The sequence below is a fragment of the Spermophilus citellus genome (assembly GCF_964194105.1).
Source record: "Spermophilus citellus genome assembly, chromosome: 3".
NCBI classification, from domain to species: Eukaryota; Metazoa; Chordata; class Mammalia; order Rodentia; family Sciuridae; genus Spermophilus; species Spermophilus citellus.
The window spans coordinates 109,079,404-109,097,237 of record NC_138184.1 but is presented as its reverse complement, the minus strand read 5'-3'; the positions used below and the strand labels follow the sequence as shown (position 1 = coordinate 109,097,237).

Genomic DNA, 17,834 nt, shown 5'->3' with positions numbered 1-17,834 from the left:
ATCAACTATACCAGACCTTAAACTATACTACAGCACAAGAGTATCAAAAACATCATGATACTGGCAACAAAATAGACCAGTAGACCAATGGTACAGAATAGAGGACACAGAGACTAATCCACAAAATTACAATTATTTTATATTAGACAAAGGTGCCAAAAACATACAATGGAGAAAAGATAGACTCCCCATAAAATGTTGTCTTTAGGATTTTCTAGGCAAGTAAAACTTCAAGAAATGAGGGGGTGGGAGGCAACATTAAGTGGCCAATTTATTTTTTTTCAAAGAAGGACATTGAAAGGAAAATTATGACATACTGTCAATAACTCATGAGAGTGGACATTTAACTTCAAAATGTAAGGATATATTTAGCTTAATGGTTATTAAGCCTCATCTATCACCTTTTTGCCCACTCAGTTTCTCCACAGACAGAGAGGCCCACACTGGGGTCAACTGACTGAAGCTATCAAGGGAGAACAGGAGCCCCAACCTGAGTCCTCCCAAGATGAGGAAGCTGCCTCTGCACCCCAGGGTGATGGCCAAAGTGGGTTGGACCACTGCCCTTCAATGTACACAGACTGCCCAAGTTCATAGCCTGGCAGGAAGCAAGGAGAGAAGCCAAACTTTCTTTGCCTGGCTCTGTATATCTTCCCCCACCCCCTCCTCAGCCTGCCCTTCCCCCACTTACCAAACCCAGTCAGGATAAAAGACCCCACCAGCATAATTGCTGTCTGCAAGGTGTCCGTGTAGATCACAGCTGCCAGGCCCCCTAAGCAGGCAAGAAGACAACATAGGTGACCTCATGTGGAAGACTGCCTCCTATCACCCATCCCAACCTCTACTTCTTGTACACAAATCTGAGAAACCTCCCCATCCCCAGTCACCAACCTGCCTTTTCTCCCCCCCACCCCTTAACAGTATTCTGCTATTTAAAAGTGTGTTCTCAACCTCTGCTTTTCACAGAAATCTCAAGGCCTTAGGGAAAGGAGAATGTTTCTGAAGAACATGATTTGACCATGTTAAGCCAAGGGATGGCTCAAAGGAGATGGCTGCTCTATAGTAAGAGAAAGTAGCTTCCAAATGAAGGCAAAGAAGAGCAAAGAGCTGACTAGAGAGATGCCTGGGAACATTACCAAATTGCCACATTTCAGAGGGCCACTTCTATGTCCATTCACTGTTTTTCAGACTATCTGAGTAACTTTAGTCCTCAAAGATTTGGAGCCCCAATTCAGCTGTAAGTTTCTTGACCTTCCAAAACTAGGCAAAGTGACACCTCTGCATCCCTTTCTCCCTCCTACAGTAGCTCCCAGTCCCCATGATATCAAATCCAAGGCCTCTGTACCTCATTTGAATTATCAAGCCTATGGCCCACACTCGCCCCCATTACTCCTCAGTGGCCACTCTCCTTCAGCCAAGTGCATCCTCTTGCTTACCTTGCCTCCACCTCATGGCCTACCATTCCTACCTCCATTCTCAGTTCTTTTGCTTACCTTGCCTCCACCTCATGGCCTACCATTCCTACCTCCATTCTCAGTTCTCACATTCTTGCACCTGAAACTCCTCTGATCTTCCCAATTTAGTCACATTGTTTCTACAATCTGCAGGGACAAACTCTCCCTGAGGTCCTGTAAGAAGTTGCCCTATCCCAGCCTCTACTGGAGATTTCTGAGACCACTCAGGTAACTACTAGTAGATACCCAGAAAATGCCCATTCTCAAACTGTTTCCTGGGTGTATCACTCTTCTTCAAGAAATGCCTAATACTGGGCTGAACTTGAGATGCCAGTTCACTTGAACAGACTCACCTGTGATTGTGTAAAGCCCAGTGATTGCTAATAAGATAAAGATGGCCAGGTATATATCCAGGCCCAAAGCCAGATTGATGAATATGGCTCCAGAGAAGATGTCTGCCTAGAAGAAGAGGAGAGGCAGGTTAGAAGTGGCAGAAGCCAGTTAGCCACAGAGTGCATACTGTATTCCCAAGCTTTATTCAGGAGGATAATTTGTATCCAGAAAAAGAATTTCATGGTTAAAAAGGTGGAAAATGCTAAATTTAAAAAGTTAAGGCAATTTCTTTGCCACACACCTTCTCTGAACCTTTAGTATACATCATTTTCTGTGAATCCATAGAAGGCAAACATGAGCACAGTATACAACTTCACCAACTTATTTAATTTTTGCCGAGGAGTAACTATTAACTATTGATGTTCCTCCTAATCCACCTGTAGACTGCTGCTCTTAGCTATTATCCATAATTTATACCTCAATGTTCACAAGTCTGTCAGATCTATTCCCAAACACAGGTTTTTGTGCCAAAGAATCCATGAGTGGGGATCGCAACCCCAACTGAAGAATGGAGAGAACTTTAGAAAGATTATAATTTTATCTTCCTGACCCAGAAGGAGTTCATCTTGACTCAGACTTTCAGGGAAATTGTTCCATTTATTTCTCCTGAACTCAATATATTCTTGGTGCGGTTCTTCCATGACTTCTTTCTCCTTGTGTCTCCCAGCCCTCTGATAATTAGCCTTCTACCTGGCTGGATGATGTAGTTCCTAATATACAACAGCAGAGGGTGTGAGGGTCAACCAAAATCAATTTTCATGTCATCTCCAAAATACTGCACTACCAGGAAAGATTAATATTAAGGAATGATCATGGCGAATCTTTTCAAACATTTAGATAAAGAATAAGGTTGTCTTCCCCTAGATGGAGATGAGTGAGATGTTTTATTGCACAGAATCATTTCAGGGCATGCAAAAATTGCCCAGCCAGAGTCCTGGGGAACAGGTCAATAGAGTTGGACTCACCCTCTCTCAGTCTCATCTCCTCTCTCCCCCTCTACTGCAGCTCCTCAGTTCTCCCTAGTGGCTGAGATGCCCCACAACACCCTCCTCTCCTGCTGCTAGATTTGAATGTGTCCTCCAAATGTTCACTTGTTGAAAACTTAACCCCCAAATCCTTATGTTGATGATATTTAAAGATGGGACATTTAAGAGGTAATTAGGATTAGAAAACACCACAAGGACAGGAGCTCCATAATATTGTTGACTTTATAAGGACAAGAAGAGAGACTGTACTTTCCAGGCTCCTTATCACCATGTGATCCACATGTTAGGAACAGCAAGGAAGCCCTCACCAGATGCCAGTGCTGTGCCCTTGAACTTCTCAGTTTCCAAAACTATAAGAAATTGATCTTTATAAATTATGCAATCTCAGGTATCCTGTTATAGTAACATAAAACATACTAAGACACTCTCCCAGTGGAATCTCCTCACTACTGTCTCTCTTATTTGCCTCTATTATTTGGTATAATGTAATTTCATACTTATGTGCTAATGTTTGAGCCCTAGAGAATGAATCAACCCCCCACTCCCAAGATGGGCTTCTGAGGAACCCATGACTTAGTTCCAGTCATCCAGATCTTCCCTGAAGATTCTCATTCAAGAGACTTAATGCCATCATCATTCTTGGTGAAGGAGGATAGGCAGAGCTAGGAGGTGGGAAGAGAGGGGATGACTTAGAAAGACACCCCCTCACTGGAAGCTGGGTCAGAAGACCTGATTTTTAGGTACATCACTGAGTAACCCTTGGCAAAACATTTTGCTTCTCTACTTCTCAGTGCCTTTAAAGCGGGACGTCCTGCCTCCAGATGGTTGTCTTAGTGGCTGGAAATGGGAAAGGACTGCAGCCAATGAAAACATTCCCCAACAAGACCCTGGATGGATGCATCCTGCCCTCTGTAGCAGCCGAAGAGGAGGAAAGAACCCCTGCTGTACTCTTTGCTTGCTAAATGTAAATAACCACTTTTTTCTGATTGCACATTTGAAATTGTGATGAATACTCATAATGCCAGTTCCTCCCATCCCATGCCTCCAAACAGTTACATGAAATTATGTAAATTAAAGGGATCCTATTCAAGATTACAGCAGGATGCTGTCAAATTCACACAGTTTTGATTTGGTGGATTAGCTAACAAACACAAAAGAGCTATAAAAAGAGGCTGCTACTATTGCCTTAGAAATGCCCACAATTGGCTTATTTTCCATGGAAGGTAATTTTTAGTGCTTTAGGATAACATATCATTGTAGACTGTGATTCTCTCATTAATATTTGCCTTACCATCATTAGTCTCAGACAAGTATTACACAACCCCAAGATAATTCTATAAATGAAGTTTATAAAGACTTCTTGAAGTGTTGAACTCATAGAAATCTTGTTCTATGACATTCTATTTCCATCTAGTAAAGATAAAGAATTCTAAGAAAACCTCCCTGGTGAATAAATTCTTTCTCCCATGAGTCATTCCCAACTCCAAAATAGATTCTGCCCTTGAAACCCCAAATATCAGCAGAAACGCCTGGGGTTATGATAGCTGAGTTCATGAAAGTGACTGTATTTGAGTGAACTCACTTTAGCCTGGGGTTTCTGGCATTAGTCTTTGGGTGTCTCTTGATGCCCTAATTTCGTGCTTCACTACTAGGTTCCCCCCCTACTTTTCCAGAGAATTTTATAGTTTACTAAGGACTTCCAGATGCCCATGTTATTTTGATCCTCAAAACAACATTGAAAAGTAAGGAATCACTTTTCTGTGATATTTTCTGTAAAGTCATTTTAACCATTTTTTAAAAAATTGACTTTTAAAATAAAATAAAATTTTAAATAAAATAATGTGTGTGATTTTAAAACAAACAGCATGGGAAGTTATATATTGAAAAGTAAAATATTAAATGCTGAAAAATCATCACTCTGCCCAAAGGTGAACACTGTTGAGAGCTTTTTGTCTACCAGTTATTTTTAAATAGTTTGCTGAAATTTAGATATCAACAGTTATGTTCTCCATACCCTAAATGTAGTAATGTTGAAGTCAAAAATTGAAAAATGTTTAAAATTTTTGCTAAGAGCAAGGGGAAATATAACAAAATGGTGTGAGTATTTTTTTTTTTTTGGTACATGTAGGAGGAATTTGCTGGAGATCAAACCCTTTGCACTAGCTAACAAGTGCTCTGTCTCTGAGCTAAATCCCAGGCAGTGTGCACATTCTGATTGGATCTTTATAATAAAAGAATACACAAAATATAGAAAATATTGAAATATGAAAATGAAATGTTTGTATTATTATAGGATTATGGGTGTTTTCCTACCCTAAGATTTTCTTAAACGCCTTGCAGTTTCAAAAGTGGACCAGAAATTTTTAAAATATTCTTTAAGGATAAATGGGTGTAGGGGGTGTAGTAAAAATATAAAAATAAAGATGGTAAAAATACATATGAAGTTCAAGTTAAGGTTTACCTTTTAGGAAGGAGGGGACTGGGATCAAGAGAAAGATCAGAGAAAAGGATACACATAAGTTATGTGTTATTTCTTTTTAAAAATGATAAATTATGTCAGGTGTGTTGGCACACACCTGTAATCTCAGTGACTCAGGAGAATTTCAAATTCAAAGACAGTTTCAGCAACTTAATGAGACTTTGTCTCAAAATGAAAAGAAGAGCTAAGAGCAGCGGAGAAGATGTAGCTCAGTGGTAAAGCTCCTTTCCATTCAATCCCCATACCAAATAAATTAATAATATATAGTTAGATCTATAAAATTTGAGTGGATAGATATTAAGGTGTTTGCCAGATGATTATTCTTTTGCTTTTCTGTATGTTTCAAATATTTCATTAAATTATTTTTATTTAGAAAAGCAGAGTACTGCATTGGAAATACACCATAATAGTGGTATGGTAATAGCCCTGAGAACAATGGTGATAATAGCCCCAGGAAATACAAACAAGGACATTCACTTATCATGTGTAATTCATAAAACTGAGGCTTTATCTCAAGTGATCATGCATATTTGAATAATACATAGCTTTGATATAAAAGGAGTATTCTATAATCCTCTGAGGTAATTTGTTTCACATGTAATCATCCCAGATTGCTCCTTTCTACACTACTGTTAAATGCCTTAAGAAAAAGAGAGAGAAAAGAGAAAAAATAAAGGAAAGAAGGAAAAAAGGAAGGAAGCAAGCAAAGAAAAAAGGAAGAAGAGAAAAGAAAAAAAGGGAGAGAGATGGAAATTTCCCTGATATTGCTAAAGAAAATCAACTCAAAGTGAAATAGAAAAGTATAGTCCTCTAGGTTCCGGGATTGGCAATTTTTTCCCTGTAAAGAGTCAGGTATGAAATGTTTTCAGCTTTTCAAGCCATATCATTATTCCAGCTCTGCAGGTGAAACATGAAAGCATCATAGACAACATAAACAAATGGGCCTTTCTGTGTTCCAAGAAAACATTATTTACACGAGCAAATAGTAGGTTGGTTTCTCCCAAGGGCTTTGAAAGTTTAGCTCATCAGTTTCCATGGGACTCTTAGGGAACAATAAAAATTCAGACCCTAACTACAAAATATTTGGGAGTAACTGAGTCTGATATTGGTGAGCGTTCTGTAGGTTGTTTGACTTCAGTGAGGATGTTTTTAAGATGCTGTGATTTGTCATGTGTGTTTGCTGTCCATTCTGGTTCTAAGATGTATCTGAGCACCCAATAAATCCTACCTGGCAATGAGGTTTCAGATGGAGAAGTATCATTGCTCAAATTTATCTCTCTATCTGTGAATGTGAACAGCCAAGGTAATAAGCATTCAAACCTTAAGCAAAAGCCAAAGCTTTTATTTTTACCCAAGGATCCCAAATGGACAGCAGAGTTGCAGTAAAAGTTCATTGCAGTCATGATCTGTGATAATAACTTAGGAAATACAAACAAGGACATTCAATTATCACATGTAATTCATAAAATCTGAGGCTTTATCTCAAGTGACTGCACATATTTGAGTAAGATGCACCATGCCAGGAAACCTCCAGAATAAAATGCTTCTCAGAGCTTGATAAGGAAGGTGCTCAAAGGAACCAATAAAATGCAGAAGTTCATAGAAAGACAATCAGTTCAGGGTCTCTGAGTTGGAAAGAATATGACCTCAAGATGGTAGCCATAGCAAAGGCTCCACGCCACCACTACCCACACACCTGCAATATGCTTTGCTGTCTACCACCAATTCTATACATATTGAATTTCTGTGTCTTCTCAAAACCTTCCTGGCAAGTCTCAAGCTGTTGTTGGTTTGTACGTGGATCCCACAAAGCCTTCTCTCCTCTCTTGTCATCTATCACAAACCGTCTGTACACACACACACACACACACACACACACACACAAATACACAAATTAGTTAATCTTTGTGTGTAATACAAACTATACCTACTACTAGTATACTCAGTTACTTTATTAACTAATAGTTCTTTTCTTTTATTCATGATCCCTGCACTCCTGTGTACTGGGCTCCTAGCAGGTACAATTGACATCAATGTATTTCTTTTGTTTTCATGTCTGAATTCTGTGTATGTATTTCTTTATAAAATTTTAAGTTCTATGCCCCATGGTAAACCTGAAGCCAGCCAAATGTACAGCCAAAGCCTTGTCTCTCTGCACACACCTCCCTCCTTCAGGACCTCCACACACCCAGCGTACAATTGATGTTTTCTTGTTACAGTCCTTTCAGATCCTTCTCTCACCAACTCGTTTATATTAGGAGATTCATTTAACTGCTTCTCTTAATTTTTCATGCAGTCTTAAGTTTTAACCCTCTCTGTACTGGAGGAATGAAAGAAAGAAGACTCATAAGGTCAAAAGATTTAAATCAGCGTCAAGAAACCTGCTTCTCATCCTGGTTCTGCTCCTCTTTAACCCCCAAAAGTCCCTTTCCCTCCCTAAACCTCATTTGCCCATCTATAAAATGAGAGCTTAGGACATAGAACTAGCTGATCTATCCCATTTCACCATTTTCCACTGTCATTTTGTGTAAGCACAGTGCAAAAGCGTGAAACCACAGACTTTGAGACCAGACAGACTCAGATTCCAATCCTGTCTTTGCCTTATGCTAGATGGGGAAAATTACCTAACTTCTCTGAGGCGTCATTTTCTCTTCCATGAAGTGAAAAGTAAAAAAAGAAATCCCTAACAATGTGGTACACTTATGAGAACAAGAGACAGTGGAAGTAAAGGCCCTACTAAAGACTAAATAAAAATAATGGCACTAAGTGCAGCTATCATCCTTCTTAAGCATTTGTCAAGGGATTATGTTTGGGCAACAGATGGAACAAATATGATGTTTATTAGGGCTTCTAGTAGGGAGTGCTGGGAATTATACAGAGAGGCAACAGACAATGCCATGCCCTGATTCAAAAGCAAAATTTAGAAAAAAAACTGATGCTAGGAAACATTCCTCATCAAGATCTGAGCAGAAAGAGGATGCCCCTCACCTACCTGGGGACTCTCAATCCAAGGAGGTTTAATTAGTAACCTGAAAAATAGGTGGGGTGACAGGGAAGGCAGGAAGAGAGGTTGGCCATTTATTTATATGACTACCCCTACACCAGCTCCAAGGGCAAAGAGTGCCCTTTCCATGGCAACTGCAGTCAACAGACTTTCACCAGCTTGAACTGTGGACTTGGAAAATGTTTGTCTCTGAAAAGGGGAAACCCATTACCCTTCTCTATGTGCTCAAGAGACTGGTACCACCTCACAAGCTGGACTGAAGGGCAATTCCATCACCAGCTTCCTGCTACTTTTAGAGTGACCTTTCCACCCTCCTGCTTATCTGCCTTTTTCTCATCTTAGATTAGTGCCCTCCCCTCCCTTATGAAGCTGGGGTCTGATATCTTCAGCCCTACCAGCACTTTCCAGTCTTAGGCCAGTCTGACATCCAGTGCAATAAAACTGAAAAAGCCAGAGTTTTCATCTTGTAGCTAAAAACTAACCCTGAAGGAGAAGAGGAGAATGAAAAGGAGGGAGAATCCTCCTATTAGTGGAGAAAGCACAAAAGCACTAGTCAGAAGGCTGGCACAGGACAAGGACAGTAGGATAGCAGTCAGAAAAGAAGCAAAATGATTTCTGGTTGTCAGTCCCAACTCCTGAGACAAAACCCTATCAGCTTTATCAATGAGGGCATGTTCAAAACCTTTCATGGGAAACAACTGTCTCTTCAACAAATGGTGCTGGGAGAACTGGATATTCACGGGCAACAGGATGGAGTTGGATGCCTATCTCACACCAAACACAACAATTAACTCCATAGAGATGAAACCTGAAGGTAAAAGCTAAAGCTATGAAACTCAGGAGAAAACGTGTAGACAAATCTCCAGAACCTTGGATTTGGCAATGGAATCTTAGAAATTATACCAAAAGGATTAAAAAGGAAAATAGATAAATTGAACTTCACCAAGATTTAAAACATTTGTGCATCAAAGGATATTATTAATAATGTGAAAAACAACCTACAGAATAAAGGAACACATTTTCAAGTTACATATCTGATAAGGATCTGGGATCCAGAATATACAAGGATGTTTTACAACTGAACAACAAAACGGCAGAAAAAAACCTAAATTTTTTAAAACATGTACACGTAGGCCAGGACAGGAGGGTAATAATACAGAAAGCAAAAATAACTCTGGTAGATTTTCTTTAAAGAAAGAATAACCAAACACAACCTCATTTGGATTCTGAGTCAAACTAACTAATTAAGAGAGTGTTTTTGAGATAATCAGGAAATTTTGGTTATGGAATAGCTATTAAACAACCTAAATTTTGAAATCACTATAATTTTAGGTAGACATTATTATAGCACAATAGTTATGAATTTAGGAAGCCAAAGGTACATCCTGAAGAATTTACAGAGAAATGACATGATCTCTAGGATCTGTTGTAAAATATTGCTGAAAAATGGCAAAATATTGATAATTATTAAAGCCAAATGATTAATACTAGATATTTGAGTACTTGTATTCTACCTCTGTTTATGTATGTTGCAAATGTTACTTAATTATGTTGTTGTCTCAGCTTTAAGTAATCAGAAAAATGAAAGCACTGGCAACTGTTTTTTTTTTCCCCAATGCCCTGCTTAGCTACAGTAAAGACTCACTTCAAATCCAACCCACCTCAGATATTATGGAGGGCAGATCTTTTGCAAAATGCTGAGATTAGTTTAATCTCTCCTTTGGCGCTGGATGGGGTAGGATAAGAAAAAGAAGAAAAACTAAATAGTACTCTATTGTGTGTACATATACCACATTTTCTGTACCCATTCATTTGTTGATAGGTACTTAGGTTGATTCCATGTCTTGACTGTATGAATCATGTTGCAATTAACATGAGAGTTTGTTTTTTGTTTTGTTTTGTTTTTTGACATATTCAAAAATTCAAATTTGTACCAAACACATTGACTAGGCTGGATGTGACCTTCATCATGCTCTTCACCTAGACAGTGCCAAAGATTATAGCTGTAAGTCTGCTAAATGTTCTCCCAGTTCCTTCCTGCAAATTCTAATCACATTCTGATATTACTTCCTCTGCCCTGAATTTTTTTGACATATTAATTTCATTTCCTTTGAATATATACCTACAAATGAGATTGCTGGATCATATGGTATATCCTAATTCCTTAACTCCCTCTTAATTTTCTATTAAGAACAGCTTTCACTGAAAATTCGTAAACCAGTTATGTTCCCAACCTGTGCCACAGTGGGGAACAAGGAGTTCCACTAAACTTCACTGGCTCTTTGATGCATGAAACAGGACTTTACCCTGAGCAGTAAGAAAGCTTATGGAACCAAGTTCATAGAGACACATAGAGCTGCCTCTTGGTAAATGACAGTGGGCAGCTTCTGAGGCAGCCAGGGCCCAGTCCACAGTGTAGCGTACTCACCGAGATCTTAGTGAATATATAGAGCAGCAGGGACAGAACAGAAAGGTAAATCTGGATCCGCTTGCCTCCAAACCTCTTCCGCAGGTATTCTGGCATTGTCACTACCTGCATGGAATGCAAGAGAGGTCATCACCAGCTAGAGTGACCAGAGAGCCCAGAGAACACAGAAAAAGTGAGAGCCATCTTGGTGTTAGAGTCATAATAGTATGGTCAAGGATTCATTATCCTTGTTGGCCTGGGAAATCTGCAAAATGGCCAGGCATCTGCAAACCACAGGCATCCAGCCATTTGCTCATTTCAATCTCACCTGCCCTACCACTATAGGAGTAGCTAGGCATTATCCCAGAACATAGAAAGTGCCAAATAAACACCTGTTTTTGAATGAATACATAACTGGACTCAACTAAGGAAGCAGATCTTTGTCCTGAAGAGGAGGGGAAATGTATATATATAGATATAGATATAGATATAGATATAGATATAGACATATAGCGAGGGATATATTCCTATATAGAGCACCTACTGAAAAACAAGACATCATAACATGGATGGCATCTTGCCAGTGTACCAAACTAGTCAACTAGATTGGGTGTGAACTTCACTATGCTCTTCAGATAGGCAGTGCCAAGTATTGTAGCTGTAAGTCTGCCCAAATGTTCTCCCAGTTCCTTCCTGCAAATTCTAATCACACTTTCAATATCACTTTTTCTGACTCGAGCCTCTTGTCCTCTGGAACCAAACATGTCACCATCAATCTGTGAGTCTATAGAAGATATAGCACCCTCCCTGTTTTTCCCACATTGCTTTTAGCTCCTAATATGTAAATTTACATATAGGAGGTGCTCAGTATATCTCACTGAACAGGTATATAAAATGTCTGAGAGACATAGTCAGGAGACCAAGGATGCATTTGATAGTTGAGTACCAGCTGCATGCTCAGCAAATAAGAACTACTGATGTACATAAATAAAGAGGAAACACAGTTCTTTTTCTCAATCTGCTTCCTTTCTAGAGGCAGAACATTGACATAGTTGTACATCAAGAGCAAATGCATGGCCAGGTAGTACAGGGACACACCCAGAGTGAGGGGACAGGATGTTTCAGAGGGGTTTGAATAGTGTGGGATTTCTTAGGAAACCTTCTCAGAGGGAAGAGCCATGAGTCTTGACAGAAAAGAGCCAGTGTCACTGTTCAGTGCCCCTAGGGAGCCAGAAACTATTTTACAACCTAGAACTAAAAGCAAACACAGGTTATCTTTGCCATTTATTCCACAAAGTCTTCTCTGTCATCCAGAAGGATCAAATTCACGTACGTGTGTGTGTGTGTGTGTGTGTGTGTGTGTGTGTGTGTATCAGCAGGGAATGGAACAACAGAGAGGGTACTTACCCCAGCCTTTATGTAAATGGGAACAAATATCCAGCCCAGCACAACCACCAAAAACAGGGCCTGAAACCAAAAGAAGAGGTAGATTCAAATCAGGAGGAACCTTAACCCATCTCTACTTACCTGAAGGACCCCTCAGCTGCTGCAGAAAAATCACCCAGCACTTTGTTTTTTGGATTAAAGAACAACTCTTAGGTGGCCATTAGAGACTGTAGGATGCCTTAGTTGCCCAATTGGCCCAAAGAAACAGAAACTGGGCAAGAGCAGAGGAAACCCAGGAAGCTATTGCTATCATCACAGCCCTGGGCCCCAGCCAGAGGACTGAGATCTCCTTTGACTCTTCCTTGTATTACACAGGGGTAAAATACCATTTAGAGAATAATAATAATAATAATAATAATAATAATAATAATAATATCTGGTGATAAGCATTTCCAAACTTCTAACATGGCTAGAAAGGTACTGGGGCCTCATCTTTTTAACACCAAAAGGAAAGAGAAAAAATACTCTTACCATCCTTCAGTGTATCTCCCATGCTACTCTGGTGGAAGGAAAACAGAATGCCTGGGCTTCTAAAGCCATGCTCCTCCATCTGCATCCAGGATGGCTCTGAGGAGTCCCCTAGTATTTGAAGCTCCTCTGGACATCAATTGACCTGGCTAAGTGCTAAGGTTCTGCTATAGTTTGGGTATTGTTTAGCATGTCCCCTAAAGGTTCATGTATTAGAGGCTTAGTCCTCAGCATAGTGGGAGGTGGTGGAACACAGTATGAGGCGGAGCATAGTATGAGGTTCTTAGGTCACTGTGGGTGCTGCTCATGGAATGGATTAGGGTAGTTCTGGAGTGACCCCTTGATAGTTATAGAAAGTGTTATAAATGCCTGACTCTGGCCCCACCCATCTCTCTGTCTTCTTATTTTAGGTGATATTACCTCTCACACACAATGCTGCTATTGACTTCCACCAGGAGATGCCACAGTCAAGTGGGTCCCTCACAAGGACCTGCAACATGTTGCTTGGACTTTTGACTTTCAAAACCATGAGCTAAATAAACCTTATCTTCATAAACTTAGCTGACATCTGGTATTTCATAATAGTAACTCAAAACAGACAGGTACAGGCTCTTTTTCACTTCTCCAACACAGTGGCACTGATGCTACTCACATTCCATTCAAAGGCTCCAGTGGCAATCCCTGAAGCTGCTCCAGTCCCAGCCAGCCCCACAAAGTGGCCACTTCCAATGTTGCTGGCGAAGAGAGAGGCTCCAATCTGGAAACACAAAGATAAAGTCAGGTGAAGACTCTATACATGACTGGGACATTCCGGGTAGGCCAAAGAAAGAAGAAACATGCCAGCCAAATGAAACTTTGACTGTGCTAGAATTTGTTGATACCACAAGCTCCCAAGGCAGACATGGGGACTTGGGAAATAGTGGAGATGAAAGGAAAGAATTGGCAAAGGAGCGGATGATCCCCATATCAGATCATCTGTAAGTCTTTTGTGAGCCTAATGTCCACTAGTGAAGATGATGGGAAGACATACATCATGCCAGGATCCTCTAAAAGTCCCCTGCATTCAGGGCCTGTACCATTCATGTCTGTGTTCTCAGCATGCCTGGGGGCTTAGAGCCTTGTCCAACATTGGCTTTCAGTAAATATAGATAATGTTCTTAAAAGGAATTATTTAAAAGAAGCCTCTGGGTCTTGGTCACCTTGTCAAAGAACAAGGGGCATGGAGCTGATAATTTCAGAGTGATTCCTACTAAACTATGTAATTTCATGTGGTGCCAAGTAGCAAAAGATAATATTAATGATAACACAAATTTTCTAAATCCATAAAGTATTTTTATTTTTAAAAAAGGGCACGGTGGTGCACACCTGCAATCCCAGCAGCTTGGGAGGCTGAGGCAGGAGGATCACAAGTTCAAAGCCAGCCTCAGCAATAGCGAAGTGCTAAGCAACTCAGTGAGACCCTGTCTCTAAATAGAATACAAAAAATAGGGCTAGGGATGTGGCGCATTGAGTGCCCCTGAGCTGAATCTTCGGTACTGAAAAAAGGTGGGGGGCAGGTGTTGAGATTGTACAGAAAATGCACAAAACACTGCAAGGATATACATATTTAAGACATAGATTAGAATTCAGATTGGAAGGACATATTTAAATACCCAAGAATGTAAATCTAAAAGGAGAAAGGAGAATGTGACTGTGAATAGGAGTCACAGAAGAAAATACCAAATGAAATAGGAGAGATCTTGCACTGACCAATCCTAATACTGTGCCACCAACTCAATTGCATCTGAGATCCAGAATAACTCCAGAGAGTTCTAGAGTCTTCCTATAAGCAGGAGCATAAGGAACAAAATCATTTGATAAGTACAAAATATGTACAGATTCTTTTCAACTTACAATGTGGTTATGTCCTAATAAAGCCATCCTAAAGTGAAAATATTTTAAGTCCAAAATGCATTTATTTAATGCACCTGACCTGTTGAACATCGCAACTCAGTCTGGTATATTTTATTAAAAACTATATTGAAAGTGAAAAACAGAATGGTTGTACTGGCACAGTTTCATACCACAATAAAGTTGAAAGCATTATTAAGTTAAGTGATCAAAAGTTAGGGACCATCTGCATAATTATCCCCATCTTTGCTAAACAGATAGAAGGATGTTTGCAGTTGTTTGTTTATTTTCCTTAAAAAGATCCAAATCTGGAAGAAAACATGTATTTCCCCAAAGAGAGATTACTCCAAGAAACTGTCCTAACTATTCCAGCCCCTTTCCCCAATATAAGGCAGATGGTACTCAGTGCCAAATGCTAAGTCATAGGACAGGGCTATCTCTGAAGGCCCAGGCAAAAGGAGGCCTTAGAAAGATGAGGAGGAAACAGTGGTGTAAATGCATTCATTCATTGGCCCAAACAATGTTAACTTAGCAGCTATTAAATGTGTCTAGTCCTATTCTAGACACTGGAGATTGAGCCACAAATAACATAGATGAAAATATTCACAAGAAGCATAGTAAATAAAGAACACAGAAAGAAAGGTCAGAGAGTGGTTAAGTCCTGCAAAGAGAATAAAGTAGGGGGAGCAAGACAGAGAGGTTAAGTGTCAGAGAAATTCCCTTGGTGGAGGCAATCTTTAAATTGAGATCTAAAGGATACAAGCTACCTGTGCAGAGGTCAGGGAGAAATCATTCCAACAAAGCAAAAACTTCCAAGTGGGAGAGGCATGCATAGTTGAGAAGCATAAAGACCAGAGGAGAGTGAAGTAAGGTAGGCCAGGAAGAAGGTGGTGTGAGATGAGCCTGAATAGTCAGGAGGTGCTGGGTAATGGAGATGCTGGTAAGTTAGGACAGGAGAAGTGGATTTTATTTTAAGTAGATGGGAAGCCAGTAGAGGGTTTTAAGCAGAGGACGGACAAGATCTGATTTGTTTGTAAGGATATCTCTAAATTATGTGTGGAGTATAGGGTTGGAGGGGTGAGGAGAAAACTGAGAAACCAGGTGTGAGGCTATCTCTACATCTAGGTAAGGATGGATGGTGGGTTTATCTAGGTTGGTAGGAGTGGAGATAAAGTCAAACAGAGAGGTTGAGGGTAGGTTTTACAAAGTCAACAGGCTTTATTTTGATGAATTTGATAAGAGAAAGAGTAACTCTATGATTTAGATTTGAGTAACTGAGTAGATGCCATTCATTTAGAATGAGGAAGCTGGGAAAGCAGGTAGTTTAGAGATATCAGCCTGTGTCTATTCAAAGCTTGATGGGGATAAAAGTCTACTTTTAATAAAAAGAATGTTCCTAAAATGGCCCAAATCTAGAATAAAACATGTATCTCCCAAAATACTGTTTACTCTAAGGAACTGTCCTAACGATAACCGGTCCTGATGCATTATCTTTTCATTTATCATCAATCACTTGATAAATTATTAAGCCTAATGCCATACTATTATGGACAATTTAGAACTTAATTATCAGAATGATTAACTGGATTAGATTAATCTTAAATTCAAGAGGTCCTCTCTAATATCCCTCACTTGAAGGGAGATGTTGGACTTTAAGACATCTCAGGCTGTCCTGTCCCCGCCCAACAATCGGAGTGAGATAAAATGTAGATAGGAGTGCTTTGGGTGCTAGAAGGTTGTGGGACCAGGTTAGTTTCACTTCTGTCAGAGACACATCCTCAGTTTTTTCTGCTCTCCTTCCTTTGACCCCAGAGCTCACAATCATTTACCAAAATGCTGACTCTACCTTCATAATGTCATTGAATCTAGCACTATCTATATCACCCTTGGCTGCCTACCATTCCCCACAACCTGACTACAAAATATTCTCCAGATGATCTCATGGATCTCCTTCCTATCTGTCACTTCACCCACCACCCACATGGACAGTTACCTACCGACGCAAAGCTTCGATCATGTCACTTCACTCTTCTTTGTTGTTGTTTTTAAATATACATGACGATAGAGTGTAGTTTGACATGTTACAAATACATGAAGTATAACTTATTCTAATTGAATCCCATTCTCAGATTCTCCCAGACTCTACTTCTCCCATAGACCTGCCAAGCAGTCTTACTGACAGCTTCAGGCTTAAAGACATAGTCCTAGGTATTCAGCAGGATTTCAAGGCAAAGTTCCATCCAGTGAAAAAACAGCATGAACTTAAAAATTCCAGTTGAAATGCTTTCTTTAACCCTTACTATCTGGGTACATATAAGATCTGTGAGCCTCCCATCTTCTCTCATGACTGGCTGTGCAAGAGTCAAATGAGATGCTGAATCAGTAATGACTGGAACTCAGCTGGTTCTAAACAGCTGTACCTTCTCTCCTTTGTTCTCCCACAAGGACAATAATGTCACCCTAAAGGATATTCACAAGACCTACATTGGACACCATTATGGACTGTCCTGTGTCCTTCCCACAAAATTTATGTATTGAATCCTTAGACCCCAATATGACTATATCTGGAGATAGGCACATAGTGGATATAATAAGATTAAAGGAAGTCATAGGGTAGGGCCTTATGATATTATAGGACTGGTGTGCTTACAAGAACAGGAAAAGATACCAGAGATCTCTCTTTCCTTGCACACAGGGGGAAAAAAAAGGCCATGAGAATACAGCAAGAAAGCAGCTGGAAAGCCAGAACGAGAGTATTTTCCAGAAAACAACCCTGACAGTTCCTTGAAGAGTTAGCCCTCAGAGTGTTAGAAAACAAATTTCTGTGGTTTAAGCCTTCCAGCCTGTGATATTTTGTTATGGTTGCCTGAGAAGCCTAAGATAGACACCATTGCTTTATCACCTATGCGCCTCTGCCAGATTGTCATACTGTTCCTCTGCTCACAGGAGCTTATTAATGGTAATTTATCACAATGATTTCCTAAACACTATCTCTCCACTCCACCCATGTTCATGCCCATTTGGGAATCACACCCCCTCTAGAGAGTAACCCAATGACATGAATCATGTTCTTCTCTGCAATTTCCTCCACCATCCCTTCTGAATTTGGGATTTAGACTTTATCTAAAATTTCTCCAGCTTGACTTTGCTTCTGACTAGCAAACCCTCTTCATCCCCTGATGGGGTGAGAAAGGCTGTTATAAACATTTACACAGTTTTACTGCCACTGTGCTTAAGGATCTGTTCAGACCAAACCCAGCAGGTTTGATGGGATGGTAATTGGGAAAATAACATAATGTCACACCACAAA

General features: G+C 40.0%; 1 protein-coding gene across 1 annotated transcript in view; it reads right to left on the bottom strand.

The window, feature by feature from the left end:
* The window catches only part of LOC308645277 (sodium/glucose cotransporter 1), a gene marked incomplete at both ends in the record, with an annotated part of 70,089 nt that overhangs the window by 31,314 nt on the left and 20,941 nt on the right, over positions 1-17,834 (bottom strand). Inside the window, 5 exons of the mRNA XM_081287336.1 lie at positions 689-769; positions 1,805-1,910; positions 10,742-10,846; positions 12,128-12,187; positions 13,287-13,391. Coding sequence (XP_081143462.1) covers positions 689-769; positions 1,805-1,910; positions 10,742-10,846; positions 12,128-12,187; positions 13,287-13,391 — 457 coding nt within the window. The remainder of the gene's footprint in view (positions 1-688; positions 770-1,804; positions 1,911-10,741; positions 10,847-12,127; positions 12,188-13,286; positions 13,392-17,834) is intronic.